This window comes from Rhinoderma darwinii, chromosome 13 (genome assembly GCF_050947455.1).
Source record: "Rhinoderma darwinii isolate aRhiDar2 chromosome 13, aRhiDar2.hap1, whole genome shotgun sequence".
Classification (NCBI taxonomy): domain Eukaryota; kingdom Metazoa; phylum Chordata; class Amphibia; order Anura; family Rhinodermatidae; genus Rhinoderma; species Rhinoderma darwinii.
In genome coordinates, this window is record NC_134699.1 from 12,906,499 (window position 1) to 12,927,597 (window position 21,099).

The 21,099-nt window shown below is 43.4% G+C and overlaps 1 protein-coding gene and 1 long non-coding RNA gene across 11 annotated transcripts in view; one reads left to right on the forward strand and one right to left on the reverse strand.

Annotated features, from left to right (window-relative positions):
* Nucleotides 1-21,099, forward strand: part of LOC142666727 (piezo-type mechanosensitive ion channel component 2-like) — a 224,171-nt gene that overhangs the window by 193,121 nt on the left and 9,951 nt on the right. For all 10 annotated transcript variants that reach the window (XM_075846886.1, XM_075846883.1, XM_075846882.1 and 7 more), the window contains 17 exons: nt 840-940; nt 1,409-1,477; nt 2,514-2,626; nt 2,904-3,018; nt 3,878-3,946; nt 4,031-4,197; nt 4,555-4,751; nt 4,843-4,968; nt 5,546-5,782; nt 8,757-9,015; nt 12,724-12,912; nt 13,354-13,555; nt 13,672-13,801; nt 13,925-14,072; nt 14,166-14,380; nt 16,798-16,956; nt 17,300-17,447. In XM_075846886.1, the coding sequence (XP_075703001.1) occupies nt 840-940; nt 1,409-1,477; nt 2,514-2,626; nt 2,904-3,018; nt 3,878-3,946; nt 4,031-4,197; nt 4,555-4,751; nt 4,843-4,968; nt 5,546-5,782; nt 8,757-9,015; nt 12,724-12,912; nt 13,354-13,555; nt 13,672-13,801; nt 13,925-14,072; nt 14,166-14,380; nt 16,798-16,956; nt 17,300-17,447 (2,644 nt within the window). The remainder of the gene's footprint in view (nt 1-839; nt 941-1,408; nt 1,478-2,513; nt 2,627-2,903; nt 3,019-3,877; nt 3,947-4,030; nt 4,198-4,554; nt 4,752-4,842; nt 4,969-5,545; nt 5,783-8,756; nt 9,016-12,723; nt 12,913-13,353; nt 13,556-13,671; nt 13,802-13,924; nt 14,073-14,165; nt 14,381-16,797; nt 16,957-17,299; nt 17,448-21,099) is intronic.
* LOC142666731 (uncharacterized) overlaps nt 1-21,099 on the reverse strand; it is a 31,572-nt gene that overhangs the window by 1,385 nt on the left and 9,088 nt on the right. Inside the window, exon 2 of the long non-coding RNA XR_012851724.1 lies at nt 1,975-2,068. This is a non-coding gene — a long non-coding RNA (uncharacterized LOC142666731). The remainder of the gene's footprint in view (nt 1-1,974; nt 2,069-21,099) is intronic.

Below are 21,099 nucleotides of genomic sequence, written 5' to 3' on the forward strand. Positions count from 1 at the left end.
ATGGTCGTCTAGATGGTGGGCGAAACACGGCTCGTGTAATCGAGCGACGATCAATGAGACAGCTCGTTGATCGGCGCTTGTTTGCTCCTTTCATACAGATCTATGGAAGGGATTGAGCGGTCGTTACTCCGATCGCGTGTCCACACATTATTATCATGTCGGCAGCGTGTCTCGCTGTTTACACAAGGAGATGCGCTGCCGACAACATTTCACTTTTTTAGAACAATACAATCAGCAGATGATCCAGCGTTTGCTCGTTCATCTGCCGATCGCTGCCCTGTTTACACAGGACAATTATCGGCAACAAGCGTTATATGAACGATCTTTTGCCCGATAATTGGCCAGTGTAAAAGGGCCTTAAGTGTCCACCATGGCTTTTCTAGCCTCCAATGTTTGCCGTACTTATGCATTTGTGACTATGTAATTATATAGAATGATCTAAATGATTATTAAAGTGTTGATATTTAGAGTGCTGAATGGCTTACATCCATTTCAACAACACGTGTCATTATTTGAAGTGTATGATAGCTCCTACTGGAATAAAACACAGCCCATGCTTATAGTATTTTATGGGCTATTTTACACGGAGGCAGAGAGGTTTTTCTTCACGGATTCGGTGAGAATCTGCACCATTTTCTATCAGATGCTACATTGCGGAGGTTTTCTTCCCTAAAAGCATTGTGGAGGCATCATACAGCAGCACACGGCTTGTAATATGAATCTGTAGGGACTCCATGTGCCACCACATACAGGCTACATGCACACATCTCTGCCAGTACGTAATGAGTGGACTTGTGTCGTTCATAAACTTCATTTGTGTATCTCGTATAATCCGGCAGGATGGAGCAAATCAAATCTAAGCAGAAGGCAACAGATGACGAGAAAACACGGAAGGATAGCGGTGGTGAAGAGGATACATCTGAAGCATCAAAGGACACAGGTAAAAACAGAGTCTGAAATAGGAAATAATCTAATGATTGTTAGTAATAATAAGATTAAGCTGTAGTCATTTGTTTTTTGGAGGGTTTTAAACACACTAACCCCCCCCCCGTCCCCCAAAAAAAAGAACAGTTCACTTTATAATTAACCTTAACACTATTGTGTGAAATGGGAAAAGGAAATCTACCTAGTAAATCTGTGGCTTATTGGTCATCACTGTGTATGTTATATGCAATAATTCATGCTACTTTTGTAGCACGTAAATGATTGTTTTGCTACAGTGGAAACAATTGTACTGTTACCATCACAGCTAAAAAAGGAAATTCTCTGCATCTGGTCAGGTTATATTTGGACCAAATTGAACTGCGCAAATGGGCCTTAATACAACATCTGTGCAAACTGTATTTTTTTTTAAAGATATTACCAATAGTCCTTGTGATGTGTGTTCTCTGCATGTATGTAATTACAGATGACGGTGAGAAAAACGACAAAGATGGCAAAAAGAAATGGTGGCAGCCGTGGGTGACTCACACAACAAGTAAGGAACATGGATTTGTTTATTTTGAAGGGTGGGTCCTATTCCACCTGCTAATTTTGGCCGGTGCAACGAGCGCCGATCAACGAGACAGCTCGTTGATCAGCACTCGTTTGCTCCTGTCACTCAGAGCTAGTATGGGGACGAGCGGTCGTTACACCGATCACTCGTCCCCATACATTATTATCATGTCGGCAGCACGTCTCTCTGTTTACACCGGGAGATGCGCTGCCAACAACGATAATATTTTACTTTTTAGAAACGATACGACCAGCAGAGAATCGGGCGTTTGCTCGATCATCTGCTGATCGCTGCCCTGTGTACATCGGGCAATTATCATCAACGAGCGTTATATGAACGATAAAATGCCCGATAATCGCCCAGTGTAAAAGGGCCTTAACATTGGAATATTTTTGCACACAACTCTTTTTGGCAGTGTAACATTAGTTCATCTCTCCCTCTTACATAATACTTGCGGTTGAAAAGAGGACACCACCGACCTGTCAAGGTCACCTCTCAATTCCCACATCTTCCTCTTGTTAATTCAGAAGTGAAACTCCATTGCTTTCTTCATATATGTATTCATAAACTTATCTAAAAAAAGAAGCAATGGATTCGCTGAGATTGCAGAAATAAGTTTCACCATCTCACTCTTATATTTTTCACTGTTCTATATCAATGAAGATGAGAAAGCTCCCCCATCAATCATGAGAACAGGGGTCCCGAGTCCCCTGTATGAATGAAACGCCAGGTCACGCATGCGCGCTGCCGCTCTATTCTTTTTTTATGGGACTGCCGGAAATAGCCAAGTGAGGTGCTCGGCTTTCTCCAACAGTCCCATAGAGAATTAATGGCGCGGCAGTGCACTTGCGCGACTGTCACTTCGTTCGTTCAGGGAACTCGGGAACCCCGTTCCCCTGATCGATGGGGGTCCCAACAGTGGGAACCCCAGCAATCAAACACTTCTCACCTATCCTGTAGATAGGGATATTTTGATTTGGTGGGATAACCCCTTTAATGGACGATTTGTATTTTTCAGTGGTTCGTAGTGGAAGCTATAGCCTATTTGATACAGACAGCGAAGATGAAGAGGAAGAAACCCGAGAAGAAAAAAGGGAAGAGGAGCCCCCTAAAAAGAAGACCGCATTTCAGGTAAATAATTTGGGTCCCACCAATATGTCCCAGGCTCTGATAAAAAGAAGCTTTCACTGGTACACATTGCTTAGACCTTACTCTTTCTATACTCGCAGTATAACACTAGCCCCTGTCCTACATGATTGGCCTCCTGGTGCTGCCCATGGTTAATATTTCCTATTAGACAATGATTTAGAAAATATTAATGTTCTAGAATAAATAATGACAATTCTGTTCTCTAATTTCTTTGTAATAAAAAATAAAATATTAAGATATTATATGTGATTGTCTCCAGCTAGCATATGAAGCATGGACCACAAGTTCTAAATCTGCGTTGAACCTACGGAAGAACGATGAGCTGACCATCAGAGAGCAGATCCGTAGAGAAATGGAGAAACAACAACCAGACGGTACATTGCGATCAAGTCTCCCTCCTTTGTTTGGAAACATAAGTCAATCTTTGTGCATTAATGATTGTGATAACATTTTTAGTTCGCTCAAGTTGCTAACCATTTTATTTAACCTGGTTACATTTACCTTTCACATGCACAATTGGTGTACATAAAAAGAATAATAACTTTATAAATACTTTATTGCTTTACTTATATTGTACTGATGCTGAGTTACAGCCTGTGTTAAGCTTCAGAGCTGCTCTCACAATTACAGAGGCTTCAGAGCTGGAATCTCCCAGCATTCCCTGGTGACTCAACCCCTGCACAAAGCTTGTTTTGACGATTTGCATTTTAGGTAGTGTAGTCCCTTTTACATCAAACACTGGTCTCACGAGGCTCTAATATTTTCTACAGCAGTAAAACTGTTCCACTGCTTAATAGAGGGGAAGGTTTTGGGGTGTGTCTGTAACAAGTTTGTCGGTTTCCTATAACAATCAACAGATCTGTGAATGCAGCTCTGGAGTCAGTGTGTGACTCACGATCAGTACAGGATAAGTAATGTAATGTATGTACACAGTGACTCCACCAGCAGAATAGTGAGTGCAGCTCTGGAGTATAATACAGGATGTAACTCAGGATCAGTACAGGATAAGTAATATTTACAAAGTTACTTAGCTTTTTGCAGTTATATTGATATGTGAACATTTGTTTCAGAGGATTTCTAGTGTAAGCAGGTTTTCAGCTTTAGGTTTATTCCAGAAAAATACTCTTGGGACTTAAAAGATACAATATTCTAAACATTGTGTTTTACAATTTACCATATGTATTTACACGCATCCATTTCAAGTCGTTATATTTTTGTTTGTTGTAAATCAAGGAAAACCAGAGGAACTCCAACAAGAGGAATCACAGACTGAAAGTCCGAAGGATAATGCAGATGGAACAGGTATGCCGTGATAATAGAAGATTTCCATTATATTTCTCTATAACCACCATTGGCTCACACTGTATATTTGTTCCCATGTTACAGAAAATATTGTTCAGAGGGTCATAAATATTATCAAGTTCTCATGGGTCTTCATCCAAGCTCTCGCAGATGACACCATCGAAACTCTCAACTCTTTCTGTAAAAATAGTGTGGACATTGCCGCTGTCTTGAGGATGGAGCGCTGTATGTTACAGAAAAATCTGGACAGGGTAAAACATTTAATTATTTTTAAAATCCATGCTGTTTGTAAAAAAAAAAAATAGTTTTCCCACTTAGGGGGTGAAATACACATTACAGCGGTTGTCCACTACCGGACAACTGATATTATTGCCCATTATGCGATGTACGGAGCCGGAAGCAGTTTGCTCCGTGCACTGCATAGCGGCCGTGCTGCAGCTCTGCTCCTATTCACTTGAATAGTACTGCAGCTTGGCCGCTATTCCGTGGCCGGAGCCATCTAACGGTCCTGATGTTGGACCCCCACAGATCATGTACTGATGACCTATCCGGTGGTCATCAGTTCTCCAGTAGTGAACAACCCCTTTATATCAGATTCTTGTTTTCAGGGTAAAGAAGCCTCTCAAGAGAGCATAGCTGAGTATTACAGAGCCAAGCAACTTTCAAGGACTCAGACCTTGTCCAGTGACGAGAATGATGACCATGTTAGTTTTACAAGAGAAGAGACTGTTCAGTCCAAGAGGCTGGAAATCTGTAAGATCCTCAGTGTTGAATCGCAGCAGTCTCAAGACAGTTTTGTCTCCAGGTAAAAATGAGGGTATACAGCTATATACTGGGTGTATGGGTATAGACTGAATAAACAATCGTCTGATATGATGTTATTGTTGTTTTGGCAGCTGTGCCACAGAGGATTTGGTTTTGTCCTATGAAGACCCTACTGGTCCTGGTGAAGCCCCAAAAGGCCGAAAACCCCATCGTATGCTGGCCTTTGATTCGACTTCTGTTGATAGTTTGGATTCAAGGTAAATGTTGAGTGTTGTAGATGGCAACCACAATAAGGTCACATAACTACAAAAAACAAATTTCTAATACAAGAGAGTTCACCAATAGAGTTACTGCATACTGTTTCATTATTGAGTTCAATGCAGTAAGCTCCCCCTAGTGGTGGCTGCAGGCAGCCAGAGTTTTATTATTTAAAGGCTATGTACACCTTTGAAAACAAATATTTTTAGATAAAAATGTCTATCAGTGTGATTGTTGCAACTTTGTAATTACATTTTAATAAAAATTTATTTTACTTTTTGAGATACAGCTGCTTTGTATCCTGTATACAGAGCAGCTGATCTTACGCGGAAACCTGTATCTGTCAGGTCAGCGGTACTGACGGGTTCATTGTCAGTGGGTCCTGTGTGATCGAGCTGTTATCGATGACATCTATGTTCATAACTCAGATGTGATCGATAACAGTTGGATCCTGCGTGTCAGAGACGCACAGGACCCGCTGTCACTTGTCAATGGAATTCATTTCAGCTTTAAAATTTAGCAAAATACGTGTTAACAAATTAAAGCTATATTTGTGTCCTTTAAATTTGACCTTAGCCACGGTCTACATGAAGATGGTAGATTGGAGCTGGGTCAGGAAGAGGAGGACTATGAAGGGGATGCAGAAATGACAGAAACAAGAACGGATATCCCACCATCATATAGTACAGTTATTTTAAAGGTAGATCTGCAGTCCACTGAAGCGGAGGAGACATCCCACGGACTGGATGAGACGTGCAGGCCACTGGCGGATGTTCCACAGTTGTTAACGGCTAGTGAACTGCTACTAAACAAGTAAGAATAACTTCTATTTAACTTCAATTATTCGATCAGAATATAAAGATAATGTCAGAGGTTAGGACTCGGGTTTCATGAGTTTGTGTTTGATTGTTTTGGGTGTACCAGTAAAGTAAGAAATTTAGTCTTGTTGCTGTGTTCACACAGGGTTAATTAATTTGCTAATTTAACTAACTAAAAATACTTAAGTTTAGCGTACGAACTCCGACGTATCACAATGACTCTTCTGTGATTGATGTGATAAGTTAATTTTATATTTCTGATTTATATAATTTTGGGGCCCAGCACCATGCGTATAGACACTTGCCACTAGGAGGCTGACTTGTGCTAGGAAGAAGTCTTGGCTCTACCCAGACAGGCCATACCCTCCTACAGACACCGGCCAAGACTTCTTCCTACTACGGTTGTCACGAAACCAGAATTTAGACTTTGATACCGGTACTTTGTGTAGTATTGCGATTCTCGATACCAGAACGATACTTTGCCAACAATTAGAAAATGGAAGAACGTTTTTTATTTCTTTATGTGAGGCGCGAGGGTTAATTGGGTTAATGTTTGTGGTATATGATCGGGTTAATTCTAGCTCCCAACCTTCCCGGATTCAGCGGGACAGTCCCAGATTAGGGGAGGTGTCCCGCTGACCCGGGCGACTAGGGAGTATGTCCCGTTGTCAACTGTATCTGCGCCCTCAGGTCGCAGATACAGTTGAACCCAATGCTGATGCAGGGAACTATTAGCTCCCTGCTTCAGAATTAGTTCAGAACAGAGGGAGCTCCTCCGCTCACCGAGGACTCCCAGGGCACAGCACTACTTTAAGTGCTGTGCTCGGAGAAGCCCTGATGACACTGTCCATATTTGGACAGTGACGTCAGTGGCTACTGATTGAGCGGAATGCCCGTTGCCGATGATCTAGATGAAGATTCTGCTCCTAAAGGAAACCCCAGAGGTCACTGTCCATATATGGACATTTGTGTATAGGTTCAGACAGCACCAGATACGTGGAAGGGTGGGGTTTTGCACGGATAGGGGCCCAACCCAAATATAAGTATAAAAGAGTATCCGGCACTGCAATTTTGAAACAAAGGTATTTTTATTTTGTTTTTAATGCCAGTGGCAGAGTGCGACGTTTCGGTCTAAGTGACCTTCATCAGGCAGTGAGCCGTGCTGGAAAACTTCATAGACGAGCGCTAGTGGTGCTGATAGCGGCTGGCCGCTGTGTCATGGCGCTCTGGCATTAAAAACAAAATAAAAATACCTTTGTTTCAAAATTGGTGTGCCGGATACTCTTTTATACATATATGGACATTGACATCAGGGGCTCCTCCTGGGTCGGAATCCCCGGCCTGAGTCGGCAACATGGATTCCGCTCAAGGAGTAGCGGGCTTCCCTTTAGGAGCGGAATACCCGACTTATGCTCTGGCTGGGGATTCTGCTCCTAGACAGAGTCCCAATGGCGCTATCTACAGCGGGGGTAGTGCTATCTACATGGGGGGGGGGGGGGGTGTGGCGCTATCTTCAAGGGGTTTGTGGCACTATAAACATAGACACTGTGGCACTATATAGGGGCACTATCTGCACTGTCTAGAAGGGCATTGGCACTTTATATGTGGGCACTGGCACTAGGGGCAGCTTTGTGCTGTATAAGGGCAGCTAGGGGGGCATTATGCTGTATAGTGGCAGCTATGAGGCTTTATACAGTATGGGGCCATTATACTGTATGGGGTAGCTATGGGAGCATGATACGGTGTGGGCTGAATCGTGTGTATGGGCGGGGATTGCGTGGCTTAAAAGAAAAAAATTGCCACGGCGCGCGCCATTAGTTGTGCCTCTTTTCTGCTATTTGAAAGTTGAGAGTTATTGCTTAATTACTGTTAATGTGAGGCACATGGAGGTTCAAAATTCATAATACCTCATGCCTCACATTAATAAGTGAAAGAAATCAGTTTGTATTTTGTTTTTGTACATCCTACACATCAAAAATGACGCTATAAATTTATTGTGCAGTTTTTTATGGTCGCGATGATACCGAATGTGTATATTTTATGTAATGAGACTTTTATTTTAATGTTTATTGTAAAGAATGTTTGTGTATTTTTTTTTATTTAACTTTTTTATATTTTTAAACTTTTATGCACTGGCATATTTCTATATACTGAGTATTTCTATACCTAAGTATGCCCTAACAGAAAATATGGTCAGACATCCCTGGGTTCCTTCAATGGACCCTGGGCTGTCTGCCCATATATGGTATGTCCCTCGATTGCATCACAGGGATCCCCCTTCTCACTTTCTTCTTGAATGCTGTGGTTATCTTTGATCGCGGCATTCAAGGGAATAGTGGCGGAGATAAGAAGTTTCTCTGATCTCTACCGTTAGAGCGGAGCAGCAGCTGTGTAATACAATCATTTCCCCTCTCCTGATCACGCACACACACTTGTTGTACCTGCGTGGTGGTCAGTAAGATGTTATGCGGCCGGTGCTGGCACTGAAGGCAGAACATGGGGGTGTTTTGCAGTGCGCCTGCCATGTTCTCTGTGTTTAGTGCCGGCAATCATTAGTGCAGCGCCGGTCGCATCACATCATTCTACTGACTAAATTCATGCGTTATAATACTGCGGTCGCACAGCTTAGTATCGAAATACATGAATTCACAGTATTGAACCGTTTGAGGGTGCACGGTATCTAAAGAGTATTGATATTTCGATGCATCGTGCAACCCTTCTTCCTACCTAATGTCAGCCTCCCAGTGGCAAAGGCCTTTACCTATGGTGCTGTGTCCCCCAATGAATACGACAAAAAGATTTTAAAGGGAGTACAAAAATTCTGTTTTTTTGTGTATATATAGTGTGGATTTAGTAGAAGTTAAGGACGAAGGTAAATTAAATGAAATCATTATTTGTCATATTTTCTGCACATATTTTTACTATTTGATCCCCAAATCATATCCATTCTGCTCTCTCCTGTTCCCCAGGATGTATTGTGATGAGGACCTGGAGGAGTCAGACAGATTCTATCAGAGTCTCCCACGCCCCCTGCGTCTGGTCTTCGCTCTCTACAATACCGTTGTATCAAAGTCTGAAATGCTTTGTTATTTTGTCATTATTCTTAATCACATGGTGTCTGCATCCATTCTCTCCTTGATTCTACCCATTCTCATTTTCCTATGGGCAATGCTATCTGTACCTAGACCCACAAAACGCTTTTGGATGACGGCTATCATCTATACTGAGGTATGAGTTCTCTAGATGTAACCAGTATGCTTTTCTTGTCTCTTTTACATACATGATTTGTGTCAGATTTCAGGGGTTGTCCAGTTTAGAAAACACACTTTCATACATTCTGAGTTAATAGAAATGGTCCTCTGTTCAGGATCCTCATCTTTTGGCCAGAGTGGAGAGCGGTTTTCATTTTGGTGGACTTGTCCTGTATTACACAAATAACTCATTGATTTAAATGGGAACCAGGACCTGTTTTAGACAAAGTGTGGTCCTGGGCAAAGTTTAAAGTGGGGCCCCAAATCCTGAATTAGGGCCTATTCACATCTGCGTCAGGGGTTCCATTGATGGCTTCCGTCAGACCTTTCCGTTAGGGGAACCCATAAACGCAAACCAAACGGAAACCATAGCTTTCCTATGGTCGACTGCGCTATTGATTCCATAAAAAAAACGGTAACCTTACGGAATGGAGGCAAACGGAAACCATTTACAACGGAAGCATTACCATTGAAACCAATGGTAATGCAAACAGAAGCGATGGCTTCCGTTTGCCTTTCCGTTGATGGGTTCCTCCGACGGAAAGGTCTGACAGAACCCATCAATGGAAACGAAACGCTGCTGTGAACACACCCTTACTTTATCATTCAGAAGGCGGTGTGCAGAGAACTGCATCACTGATTTCTAACGCGTCCAGGAGTGTTGCAAGACCCAAAGCGCATGTCTCCCTATCACACAAAAAAATGATCTATATACATATACAGTTATTATGTCATACCACTAAACCAGATGAAATATTACCTGCATACTGTTACTGAACACAACTCACTATTATAAGACCAATAATAATACACAAATAATACCGCCACACCAAAACCACATAGTGACTGACTAATACCCCCATACTGTTACTGAATAATACCCCCCCATCCTAACTACATACTGTTACTGAACACAACTCACTATTATAAGACCAATATTACCAATAATAATACACAAATAATACCGCCACACCAAAACTACATAGTGACTGACTAATACCCCCACATCGTAACTACATACTGTTACTGAATAATAGACCGATAGTGTTACTGATTAATACCACCACACCATAACCACATAGTGATTGCATAATACCCCCATACTGATACTGAATAATACCACCACACCATAACCACATAGTGACTGACTAATACCCCCATACTGATACTGAATAATACCACCACACCATAACCACATAGTGACTGAATAATACCCACATACTGTTACTGAATAATACCGCCACACCATAACCACATAGTGACTGAATAATACCCACATACTGTTACTGAATAATACCACCACACCATAACTACATAGTGACTGAATAATACCACCACATCATAACTACATAGTGATTGCATAATACCCACATACTGTTACTGAATAATACCACCACACCATAACCACATAGTGATTGCATAATACCCCCATACTGTTACTGAATAATACCCCCACATCATAACCACATAGTGACTGAATAATACCTCATACTGATACTGAATAATACCACCACACCATAACTACATAGTGACTGAATAATACCTCATACTGATACTGAATAATACCACCACATCATAACCACATAGTGACTGAATAATAACACCAGACTATAACCACATAGTGACTGAATAATACCCCCATACTGTCACCGAATAATACCTCCACACCATAACCACATAGTGATTGAATAATACCTCATACTGTTACTGAATAATACCACCACCACACCATAACCACAAAGTGACTGAATAATACCTCATACTGTTACTGAATAATACCGCCACGCCATAACCACATAGTGATTGCATAATACCCCCATACTGATACTGAATAATACCGCCACACCATAACCACAAAGTGACTGAATAATACTCCATACTGATACTGAATAATACCCCCATACTGTTACTGAATAATACTGCCACATCATAACCACATAGTGACTGAATAATACTCCATACTGATACTGAATAATACCCCCATACTGTTACTGAATAATACTGCCACATCATAACCACATAGTGACTGAATAATACCCCACACCATAACCACATAGTGACTGAATAATACCCCCATACTGTTACTGAATAATACTCCATACTGATACTGAATAATACCCCCATACTGTTACTGAATAATACCCCACACCATAACCACATAGTGACTGAATAATACCCCCATACTGTTACTGAATAATACCTCCACACCATAACCACATAGTGACTGAATAATACTCCATACTGATACTGAATAATACCACCACACCATAACCACATAGTGACTGAATAATACCACCATACTGTTACTGAATAATACCGCCATACCATAACCACATAGTGACTGAATAATACTCCATACTGATACTGAATAATACCCCCATACTGTTACTGAATAATACCCCACACCATAACCACATAGTGACTGAATAATACTCCATACTGATACTGAATAATACCACCACACCATAACCACATAGTGACTGACTAATACCCCCATACTGATACTGAATAATACCCCACACCATAACCACAAAGTGACTGAATAATACCACCATACTGTTACTGAATAATACCCCACACCATAACCACAAAGTGACTGAATAATACCCCCATACTGTTACTGAATAATACCTCCACACCATAACCACAAAGTGACTGAATAATACTCCATACTGATACTGAATAATACCACCCCCACATCATAACCACAAAGTGACTGAATAATACCCCCATACTGTTACTGAATAATACCCCCACATCATAACCACATACTGTTACTGAATAAAAACCACTATACAAAGACCAATATTACCACAATATAGTGACCATATAGTGGAAGATGCCAGTTATTCACAGGAGCTCGTTCACTTTCCCTTTATTCCTCCATCCGGCCCAGACCACTGTGATGACTTATTCCAGCTGTGACTTGTCTCTGCAGAATTTGACACAGTCATGTTGGTTTCTCACTTTTTCAGCATCCTCCACACCTATACCCCATCTTCTAAACAAACTCGTAATCCACAGTACCCCTTATGGTAATAATGATCCCTCACTGCTCAACACAATAAAAGTGCCCCCACAGCAGTAATGTCCCCTTTGTGCCCCCCAGTAGAGAGCGCTATACACAGCCCCCCTTGTATAGTGCTACACAGCTCCTCCTTCCTTGTATATATTGCCACACAGCCCCCCACCTCCCTTGTATATAGTGCCACCCACTTCTCTCCTTTGTATATAGTGGCACACATCAATCCCCCCCTGTATATTGGCAGAAAGCTCCTCCCACCCCCCAATCCTCTGGGCAGGATGCTTGCGCAGACCAGCGTGGTGCATTGAAGTCATCACAACGACCTGCACAGGGAGTCTTCACAGTGCCTTATAGGCTGCAGGCTTAACGTGGCTTGCAGCCTATAGTAAACATTTGTACTTGCTTCCCGAGGATGCAGATACAAGTGAATGTGGCTGTCGCTAGCTTCGCCACAGGGCATGAGGGGGCCCTTGCCGCCCGTCCTATAAATGTTATGGGTAGGGCGGCTCGGGGACCGTAGTAGCCTTAGGCAGGGGGCACTAAGAGGATTGCCCAGTTTGCCCCCCCCCCCTAACGCCGGCCCTGATTGGCACTGTGCAATTCTTGTCTTCTTTGACTCATTTATGATCTCTCCTTTTGTTTTCCTGAATGTCTCCCTAGATTACAGTTGTCCTCAAGTATTCTTTCCAGTTTGGCTTTTTTCCATGGACCTCTACAGTGTATCGGAGTATGAATGCGGATAAACCATTTCGTCTCCCCAACATAATCGGCATTGAAAAGAAAGACGGCTATGTACACTTTGACCTAATACAGCTGCTTGCCCTGTTTTTGCATCGGTCTATCCTGAAGGTAAGTTTAGTACAGTAACATATATACATCTATGCAACATATGTAACGTGTTTCATATATAGGCAAAAAGGCACTTTATCTGAGATGCAAATTGCCCTGTAGAAAGTGAAGAATTTCTGGTCATACAATGTGGCAGTTCTGTATGTACGTATTAGGGCTCATTCAGACCAGCGTATATGTATTTCTTGTGACAGCCGTCACATGGACTCATGTACTTCAATGGGGTCATTCACATGTCCGTTGTTTCAACAGAGCGTGTGAAGGGTCCATAAAAGTCCTATTTTACTGCCTGTATCGCATCCTTCCATAGACTATTCTATGGGGATCCATGATAATGCGTCCCGTACACGTGCACCTCAGACGCAGTTTTTCACGTCCGAGGTTGGCTACGTTCGTCTGAATGTAGCCTTATTGTAGTAATGACCACACTTTTGTATGTAGTGCCATGGTCTGTGGGACAATAAGGAGGTCTGTCTACCAGAGTCCAAAAAGAAGAAGAAGACTAAGAGGCAAAAAAAACAAGGGAGTAAAGGAGAAGATGATTCCAACTCTGGGCTGGTTCCATGGCATCTATTTAAACATCAGAACGCTTCAAAGAATGTCTTCAGAAAGAGAAGAGCTTCACAAAAACCGGTGGTTGGAGGTACTAGAGCAAGGACTGGTCGATTTTTAAGGGGGGATTATTGAGGTCATGTTTGTATGTGTTAATCCCTTCCAAATAGAATGCGCTGTTTGGTCACATCTCCGTTTACCCCTCAGGTGCGCCCCAAAAGAAAGACAATAAGAGGAAATGGAATTGTTTCAGACCTAACCCAAAAAAGAAACGTCAGTCAATAAAGGAAAGGCTAAAGCTGCAGTGGATCAAGCTGAAAAAACTGGCGGTCAAAATGTAAAATTTTATTACTGTATATAGGGGAGCAACGTATCCAGATATATGTCATTCCAGGACCCTATGTAGAATTTCACCTCAGTCTCTGCTTATATGAACCGTGATCTGCTTGTCTATTCACAGCGCTCTGCAGATCTACTTGCCCATCAGACAGTTCTTCTATGACATTATACACCCGGAGTACAGCCCAGTGTGCGACGTTTATGCCCTTATGTTCCTGGTCGATGTCATCAATTTTATCATTGTCATCTTTGGATACTGGGCATTCGGGGTAGGTATTGTTTAGGGAGATGCGTTTGAGTCTCTTGATCACTAAAGACCACATTTTTATGCCAAATGATTTACCTGATATTTTCATCCACAGAAACATTCGGCTGCAGCGGATATCACCGAATCTCTGTCTGAGGATCAGGTACCGGAGGCCTTTCTGGTTATGCTTCTGCTGCAGTTCGGCACCATGATTGTTGACAGAGCCATCTATTTGCGAAAGACGATGTTTGGGAAGTGCGTCTTCCAGGTGGTCCTTGTGTTTGGAATTCATTTCTGGATGTTTTTTATCCTTCCTGGAGTTACTGAAAGGTACCGCACTTGACTATGCGTAATACAAGTGACTACAATGAAAATTCTGTCCTACTGGGGTGTGGAGCCGTTGTTTCTGTAACGCGAGCAGTTTCCCGCCAGTAGAATCGTTTGTTTCCCTCGTTTAGTTATTTCCTATATTTATTACGGACCCATTCATTTCTATGGCCAACAGACACTTTCCGGATATTTATGGTAAGGTGTCCAGGACGTAGAAAGCTTCCGTAAAAGATAGGACATGTTCTATTTTTTTTATTTCTTTTATTTTACGGACCGTGCTCTCATACTTTATAATGGGGGCACGGACCGCAAATGCGGATGACTGTCGCCGGCCGTACCCGTAATCACAGGGAGGGTCGTGTTCATGGGACCTTAAAGGGATACTAAACATAAAGACAGCAGCTGATATAAGTGAAGCTTATAGAAAGAACTGCTTTAACTTACAGCTATGATTGCATGATGCATCAAAACTTCGATACCGTGCGCCCTCAAACGGATCAATACCGTTATTTCATGTATTGTGCGGCCGAACAGCTTATTATTGCAACACATAAATGTTGTTAGAGCGGGGCTGCGGCTGTGTAATACAGCCATTGCCCCTCTCCTGAGTCCTGACAAGTGCGCGGTCGGTCAGCACGATGTGATGCGGCCGGCGCTGCATTAATGAGCGGCGACACTGAAGACAGAACATGGCGGGCGCACTGCAAAACACACCCATGTTCTGTCTTCAGTACACCGCCGGCCGCATCACCTCATGCAGACCGCGCGCGCACTTATTGTCAGGGGCGGGGCAATGACTGTATTACACAGCTGCAACCCTGCTCTAATGGCGGAGATCAGAGAAACCTCTCTGATCTCCGCCGCTATTCTCCTGAATGCTGCGATCAAAGCTGACTGCAGCATTCAAGGAGAAAATGAGAAGGGGGGACGCCATTTGGATCGCGTCACAGGGAATCCCTGTGACGTGATCGAGGGACATACCATATATGGGCATACAGCCCATGGTCCATTGAAGGACCCCAGGACGGTCTTACCATATTTCCTGTTGTTAGGGCATACTTAGGTCTGTCCTAACAACTGCCTGTGTACTATCAGTATATAGATATATGCCAGTACATTAAAGCTTTAAAAAAACAAAATGTAACGTTAAATAAAATACACAATTTTTACAATAAACATTAAAATAAGTCTCAATACATAAAATTTACCCACATTCTGCATCGTCGCGACCGTAATAACAAATTTATAGCATCATTTATGATGTTTACGCGGTTATAAAATAAAACCTGCTTTCTTTCACTTATTAATTGATTTTTGAGCCTCCCTGTGCCTCACATTAATAGTAATTAACCCCGTCATGTACCTCACACATTAACCCAATGTTGTCCATTATGACTGAGGAACATGATGGGGTTAATTACTATTAATGTGAGGCACGTGGAGGTTCACAATTCATCATCACACCTCGCGCCTCACATCAGAAAACGGAAAAAAATTTTTTTTTAATTATTATTATTATTGTCAAAAGTATCGTTTTGGTATCGAGTATCGCAATACTACACGAAGTATCGGTATCCAAGTCCAAATTCTGGTATCGTGACCACCCTAGACGTAGAAGTACAAATATGTGACATAAATGAGTGATCTCGGGGGGCAGGGAGGTTTATGGTCTTTGTTACTTATCCCATTGGGTAATACTATATTCTCTCTATCTTTGGCTTCTCCCAGGAACCAATACTTCACATTGAAATCGATAGATTGGAGGGTTTAGTGTCCCTTTAAGGGTGCGGTCCCGTGTTTTTAAACTGCAGCAAGTCATTTTTCAATAGAAGTCAATGGTGAAATGTTTGTTATGGACAGACTGCTGCTATTATATGACAATGTGGTTTTTGTGCGGTTGAATGTATCTTCATGTATCTAATGTCCGACCGCATGTGGTTAATAACCGCGCTGCCAATGTTCTTGCTGAACTGCTTGCGTTTTTGCTAACAGTTCTGCAATGCCTTGTAATGAACTATATACAGGAAGCCCCTAACAAACTTCAACACGGGTGAAAACTGTGTGTAATGCTGCAGTTCTGTTGTGTTATTTTACACAGAGACAAAAAACGCATGCAGTTGACCGAAAAACTGCGTCAACTACGCACCGTGTGTCCTTACCCTTAAGATTCCAGCAAACAGGAATTTCCCAGAATAATCTGATTACTACTTGTGCGCCTCAATCCTTGGCTCTGGGTTACATATAAAATCCCCTTCGTGCCCATTTAGCAATAATGGAATAAGCGTGACTTTGTCGGCGTCGAGCCTGCTCTATACAATACTACAGTCTATAATTGATTTACAAGCCCATGTTATATAAATGATTGTTTTGTGTCTTTATTTACTACATCCTCATTCTCACTATTGTCTGTTTTGCAGGAGATTTAACACAAATCACGTGGCTCAGCTGTGGTACTTTGTAAAATGTGTGTACTTTGGTCTGTCGGCTTACCAGATCAAGTGTGGCTACCCCAACAGAGTCTTGGGCAACTTTTTAACAAAGAGTTACAACTGCATCAACCTCTTCCTATTCCAGGGGTGAGAGGAACAAGCTTATGAGGTTACACTAATGCTACATTCAGATGAGTGCGGCAACCCCAGGTGGACGCGTTATCACGTATTCCCCATAGACTAGAGTCTATGGAGGGATGCTGGACACGCAGTAACATAGGACATGTCCTAGTCATTCACAGACCCTTCACACGCTCCATTGAAATGCACGAGTCCGTGTGACGGGTCAACGGACAACTTATGCGCTCGTCTGAATGAGCCCTAATAGTTATAGACCACATGGTGTAAGACTTGGCTGCTTTACTTGATCTTTTGATGTGTAAAATTAGAAAATCCCATTATGATGCATCTTTTTTTTTTTCTTCTATAGTTTCCGTATGGTACCTTTCCTGACTGAGATGAGGGCAGTCATGGATTGGGTTTGGACAGATACCACACTCAGTTTATCTAGTTGGATATGTGTGGAGGACATCTACGCTAATATTTTCATTATGAAGTGCTGGAGGGAATCTGAGAAGGTAAACATCTTGTGCTTAGGCTCTGTTCACACTACATTCGGTGTGTACAACCAGCGTATGCATGTAAAATGTCCCAAAATATTTGCAGAACATTATGTATAGACTTCTATTTAGACACACACACACGTACATGCACACACACTCGTACGTGTACACACATACACACTCGCGTACACACTCACACACACGTACACTCATACACACACACTCACGCGCACATACACACTCACGTACACACTCGCATATACACACACGTACACTCTCTCTCACGTACACGCAAACTCACTTACATACGCTCGTACACACGCGCACATACACGCGCGTTCTCACACTCATGTACGTACGCACTCACTTGCACACTCATACGCACACACGCGTACATGCACACTCACTCACACACACACACACGTGTGCACACGCGCACATACACACGCACTCTCACTTACGCGCACACGCATACACACACGCGCACGTACAGGCTCTCTTGTACATGCACACTCATACACGCACACTCACGCGCACGCGCACTCACACGTACACACTCACGCAAACTCTCACACTCGTGCGCACATACTTACTCGTACAGGCACACATACAAATGCACTCGCGTACGCGCACACACACTCGTACACACGTACGCTTACACACTCACTTACATACGTGCACGCACGTACTCACACACGTACACACTCGCGCACACTTACACGCGCATGTACATGCACACATACAAATGCACTCGCACACGCACACTTACATACGTACTCACACTCTCACGTATGCACTCGCGTACGCACACTCACTTACGCTCGCGTACACATACATACTTACATGCACACGTACACTTATTTGCACACACACACACTTACTTACACGCACTCGTACACTCACTTACACGTGCGTGCACATACATACACACACTCACGCACTCGTAAACACATGTACACATACTCACTCGTACACGTACACACCCACGCACACATACAAATGCACTCGCACACGTTTGCACTCTCATACGCACTCACGTACACGCTCTCACGCTTACATACACACTCATACACGCACACATTCGCACTCACGTACGCATACACACTCACTCTCTCTCACACACTCACGTACACAAACTCGCACACATGCACACGTACTCACGCGCACACATACAAACACACTTACTTGCGCGCACACACTTACACACGTACACATACTTACATGTACACTCACTTACGTACACATACTCACGTGCACGTACACATACTCACGCGCACACACTCACTTACACACGTATGTACGCACGTACACATACGTACTCACGCACACATACAAACACGTACATGCGTACACATCTGCACTCGCGTACATACATACGCGCACACATACAAACACACTTACACGTACACACGCCTACACATACTCATACTCACTTGAACACTCACTCACGCGCACACATACAAACACGTACACGCACTTACACACACTTACTCACATACTCATACACACTCGTATACACTCACGCGCACACACTTTCACACTCACGCGCACATACACATACTCACGTACACACACACTCGCGTACATACACACTCGCACACACTCACACACTTACTTGCGCACACATGTACACGTACTCGCGCACACATACACTTACTTGCACACACGCGCGCGCACGTACGTACACACACTTACATGTACACGTACTCTCACTCACACGCGTACACGTACTCGCGCACACATGCACACTCACAGGCGCACACATACAAACACACTCATACACTTACTTACACGTACAAACACACTCATACTCATGCACACGTACTCACGCGTACACGTACTCACTTACACACTCACGTACATGCGTACATACACACACTTTCACACACTCTTACGCACACATACACGTATGCACTCACGCACACGTACACACTTATACTTACATGTACACATACAAACACACTCACTTGTGCACACATACACGTACTCGCGCTCACACATACTCATACATACACACACGCGCACACACACATACTTACGCGTACACGTACACACTCACGTACATGCGCACATACACTTTCACACACTGGTACGCACATATACACTTACTTACACTCATGCGCGTACATTCACTTACGCACACATACACACGTATGCACTCGTGCACATGTACACATACAAACACACTCACTTGCGCACACACACTCGCGCACACATACAAATACTCATGCGCGCACGTACTCACGCGCACGTACACATACACTCGCGTACATGCGCACACTCACACGCGTACACGCACGCGCACACACACGCGTACTTACATGTACACGTACTTACGCGCACACGCACATACAAATGAACACGCGTACATGCACGTACTTACGCGCACGCACATACACTTTCACACACTGGTACGCACACATACACTTACTTACACACGTGTACACTCATGCGCGTGCACACACTTACACACACGTACACACATACTCATACACACGTACTCGCGCACACAAATGCACTTGCGTACATGCACGTACACATACTTACACGTACTCACGCGCACACACATACGCACACACTTTCACGTATACGCGCGCGCGCATACAAATGCACTCGCGCACACGTACTCACGCGCGCACACATACTTACAAACACACACTCTCACTTACACGCACACTTTCTCACACACTCGCGCGCACTCACACGCACTCATACACTTACTTGCGCACACATGCACTCGTGCACTCACGCGCACACTTATACTTACATGTACACATGCGCACATACTCACGCACTCGCGTACATGCACGTACTCGCACACACACACGCACTCGTGTACATACACGTACTCACGCGCACACATACACTTACACACGTACATACACATGCGCACACTTATACTTACATGTACACATGCGCGCGCACGCGTACACATACTCACACACACGCACACTTATGTACACGTACTCACACGCACTCGCGCGAGTACACTTACACACACTCACTTGCGCGCATACACACGTACACGTACACGTACTCGCGCACGTACAAATGCACTCGTGCACTCACGCGCACACATACAAACACACTCATACGTACACATACATATGCACTCGCGTACACACACACACATGTACACATACAAACACACTCGCGTACATGCACGTACACATACAAATGCACACATACGTACACATACTCATGTACACGTACTTGCGCACACACACACACACGCATACAAATGCACTCGTGCACTCACGTACTCATACACTTACTTGCGCATGTACGCACACACACGTACATACACATGCACTCGTGTACTCGCGCGCACATTTATACTTACATGTACACATGCGCACATACACTCGTGTACTCGCGCGCACATACACTTGTGTACTCGCGCGCACACACTCGCGCACATGTACACGTACTCACGCGCGCACACGTACAAACACACTCATACTCATGCACACGTACTCACTTACACACTCGCGTACATACACACATGCGCGTACATTCACGCGCACACGCGTACATTCACGCGCACACACTCTTACGCACACATACAAACACACTCACTTGCGCACACATACAAATACTCATGCGCGCACGTACACACTGGTACGCACATATACACTTACTTACACATACACTCACACATACAAAT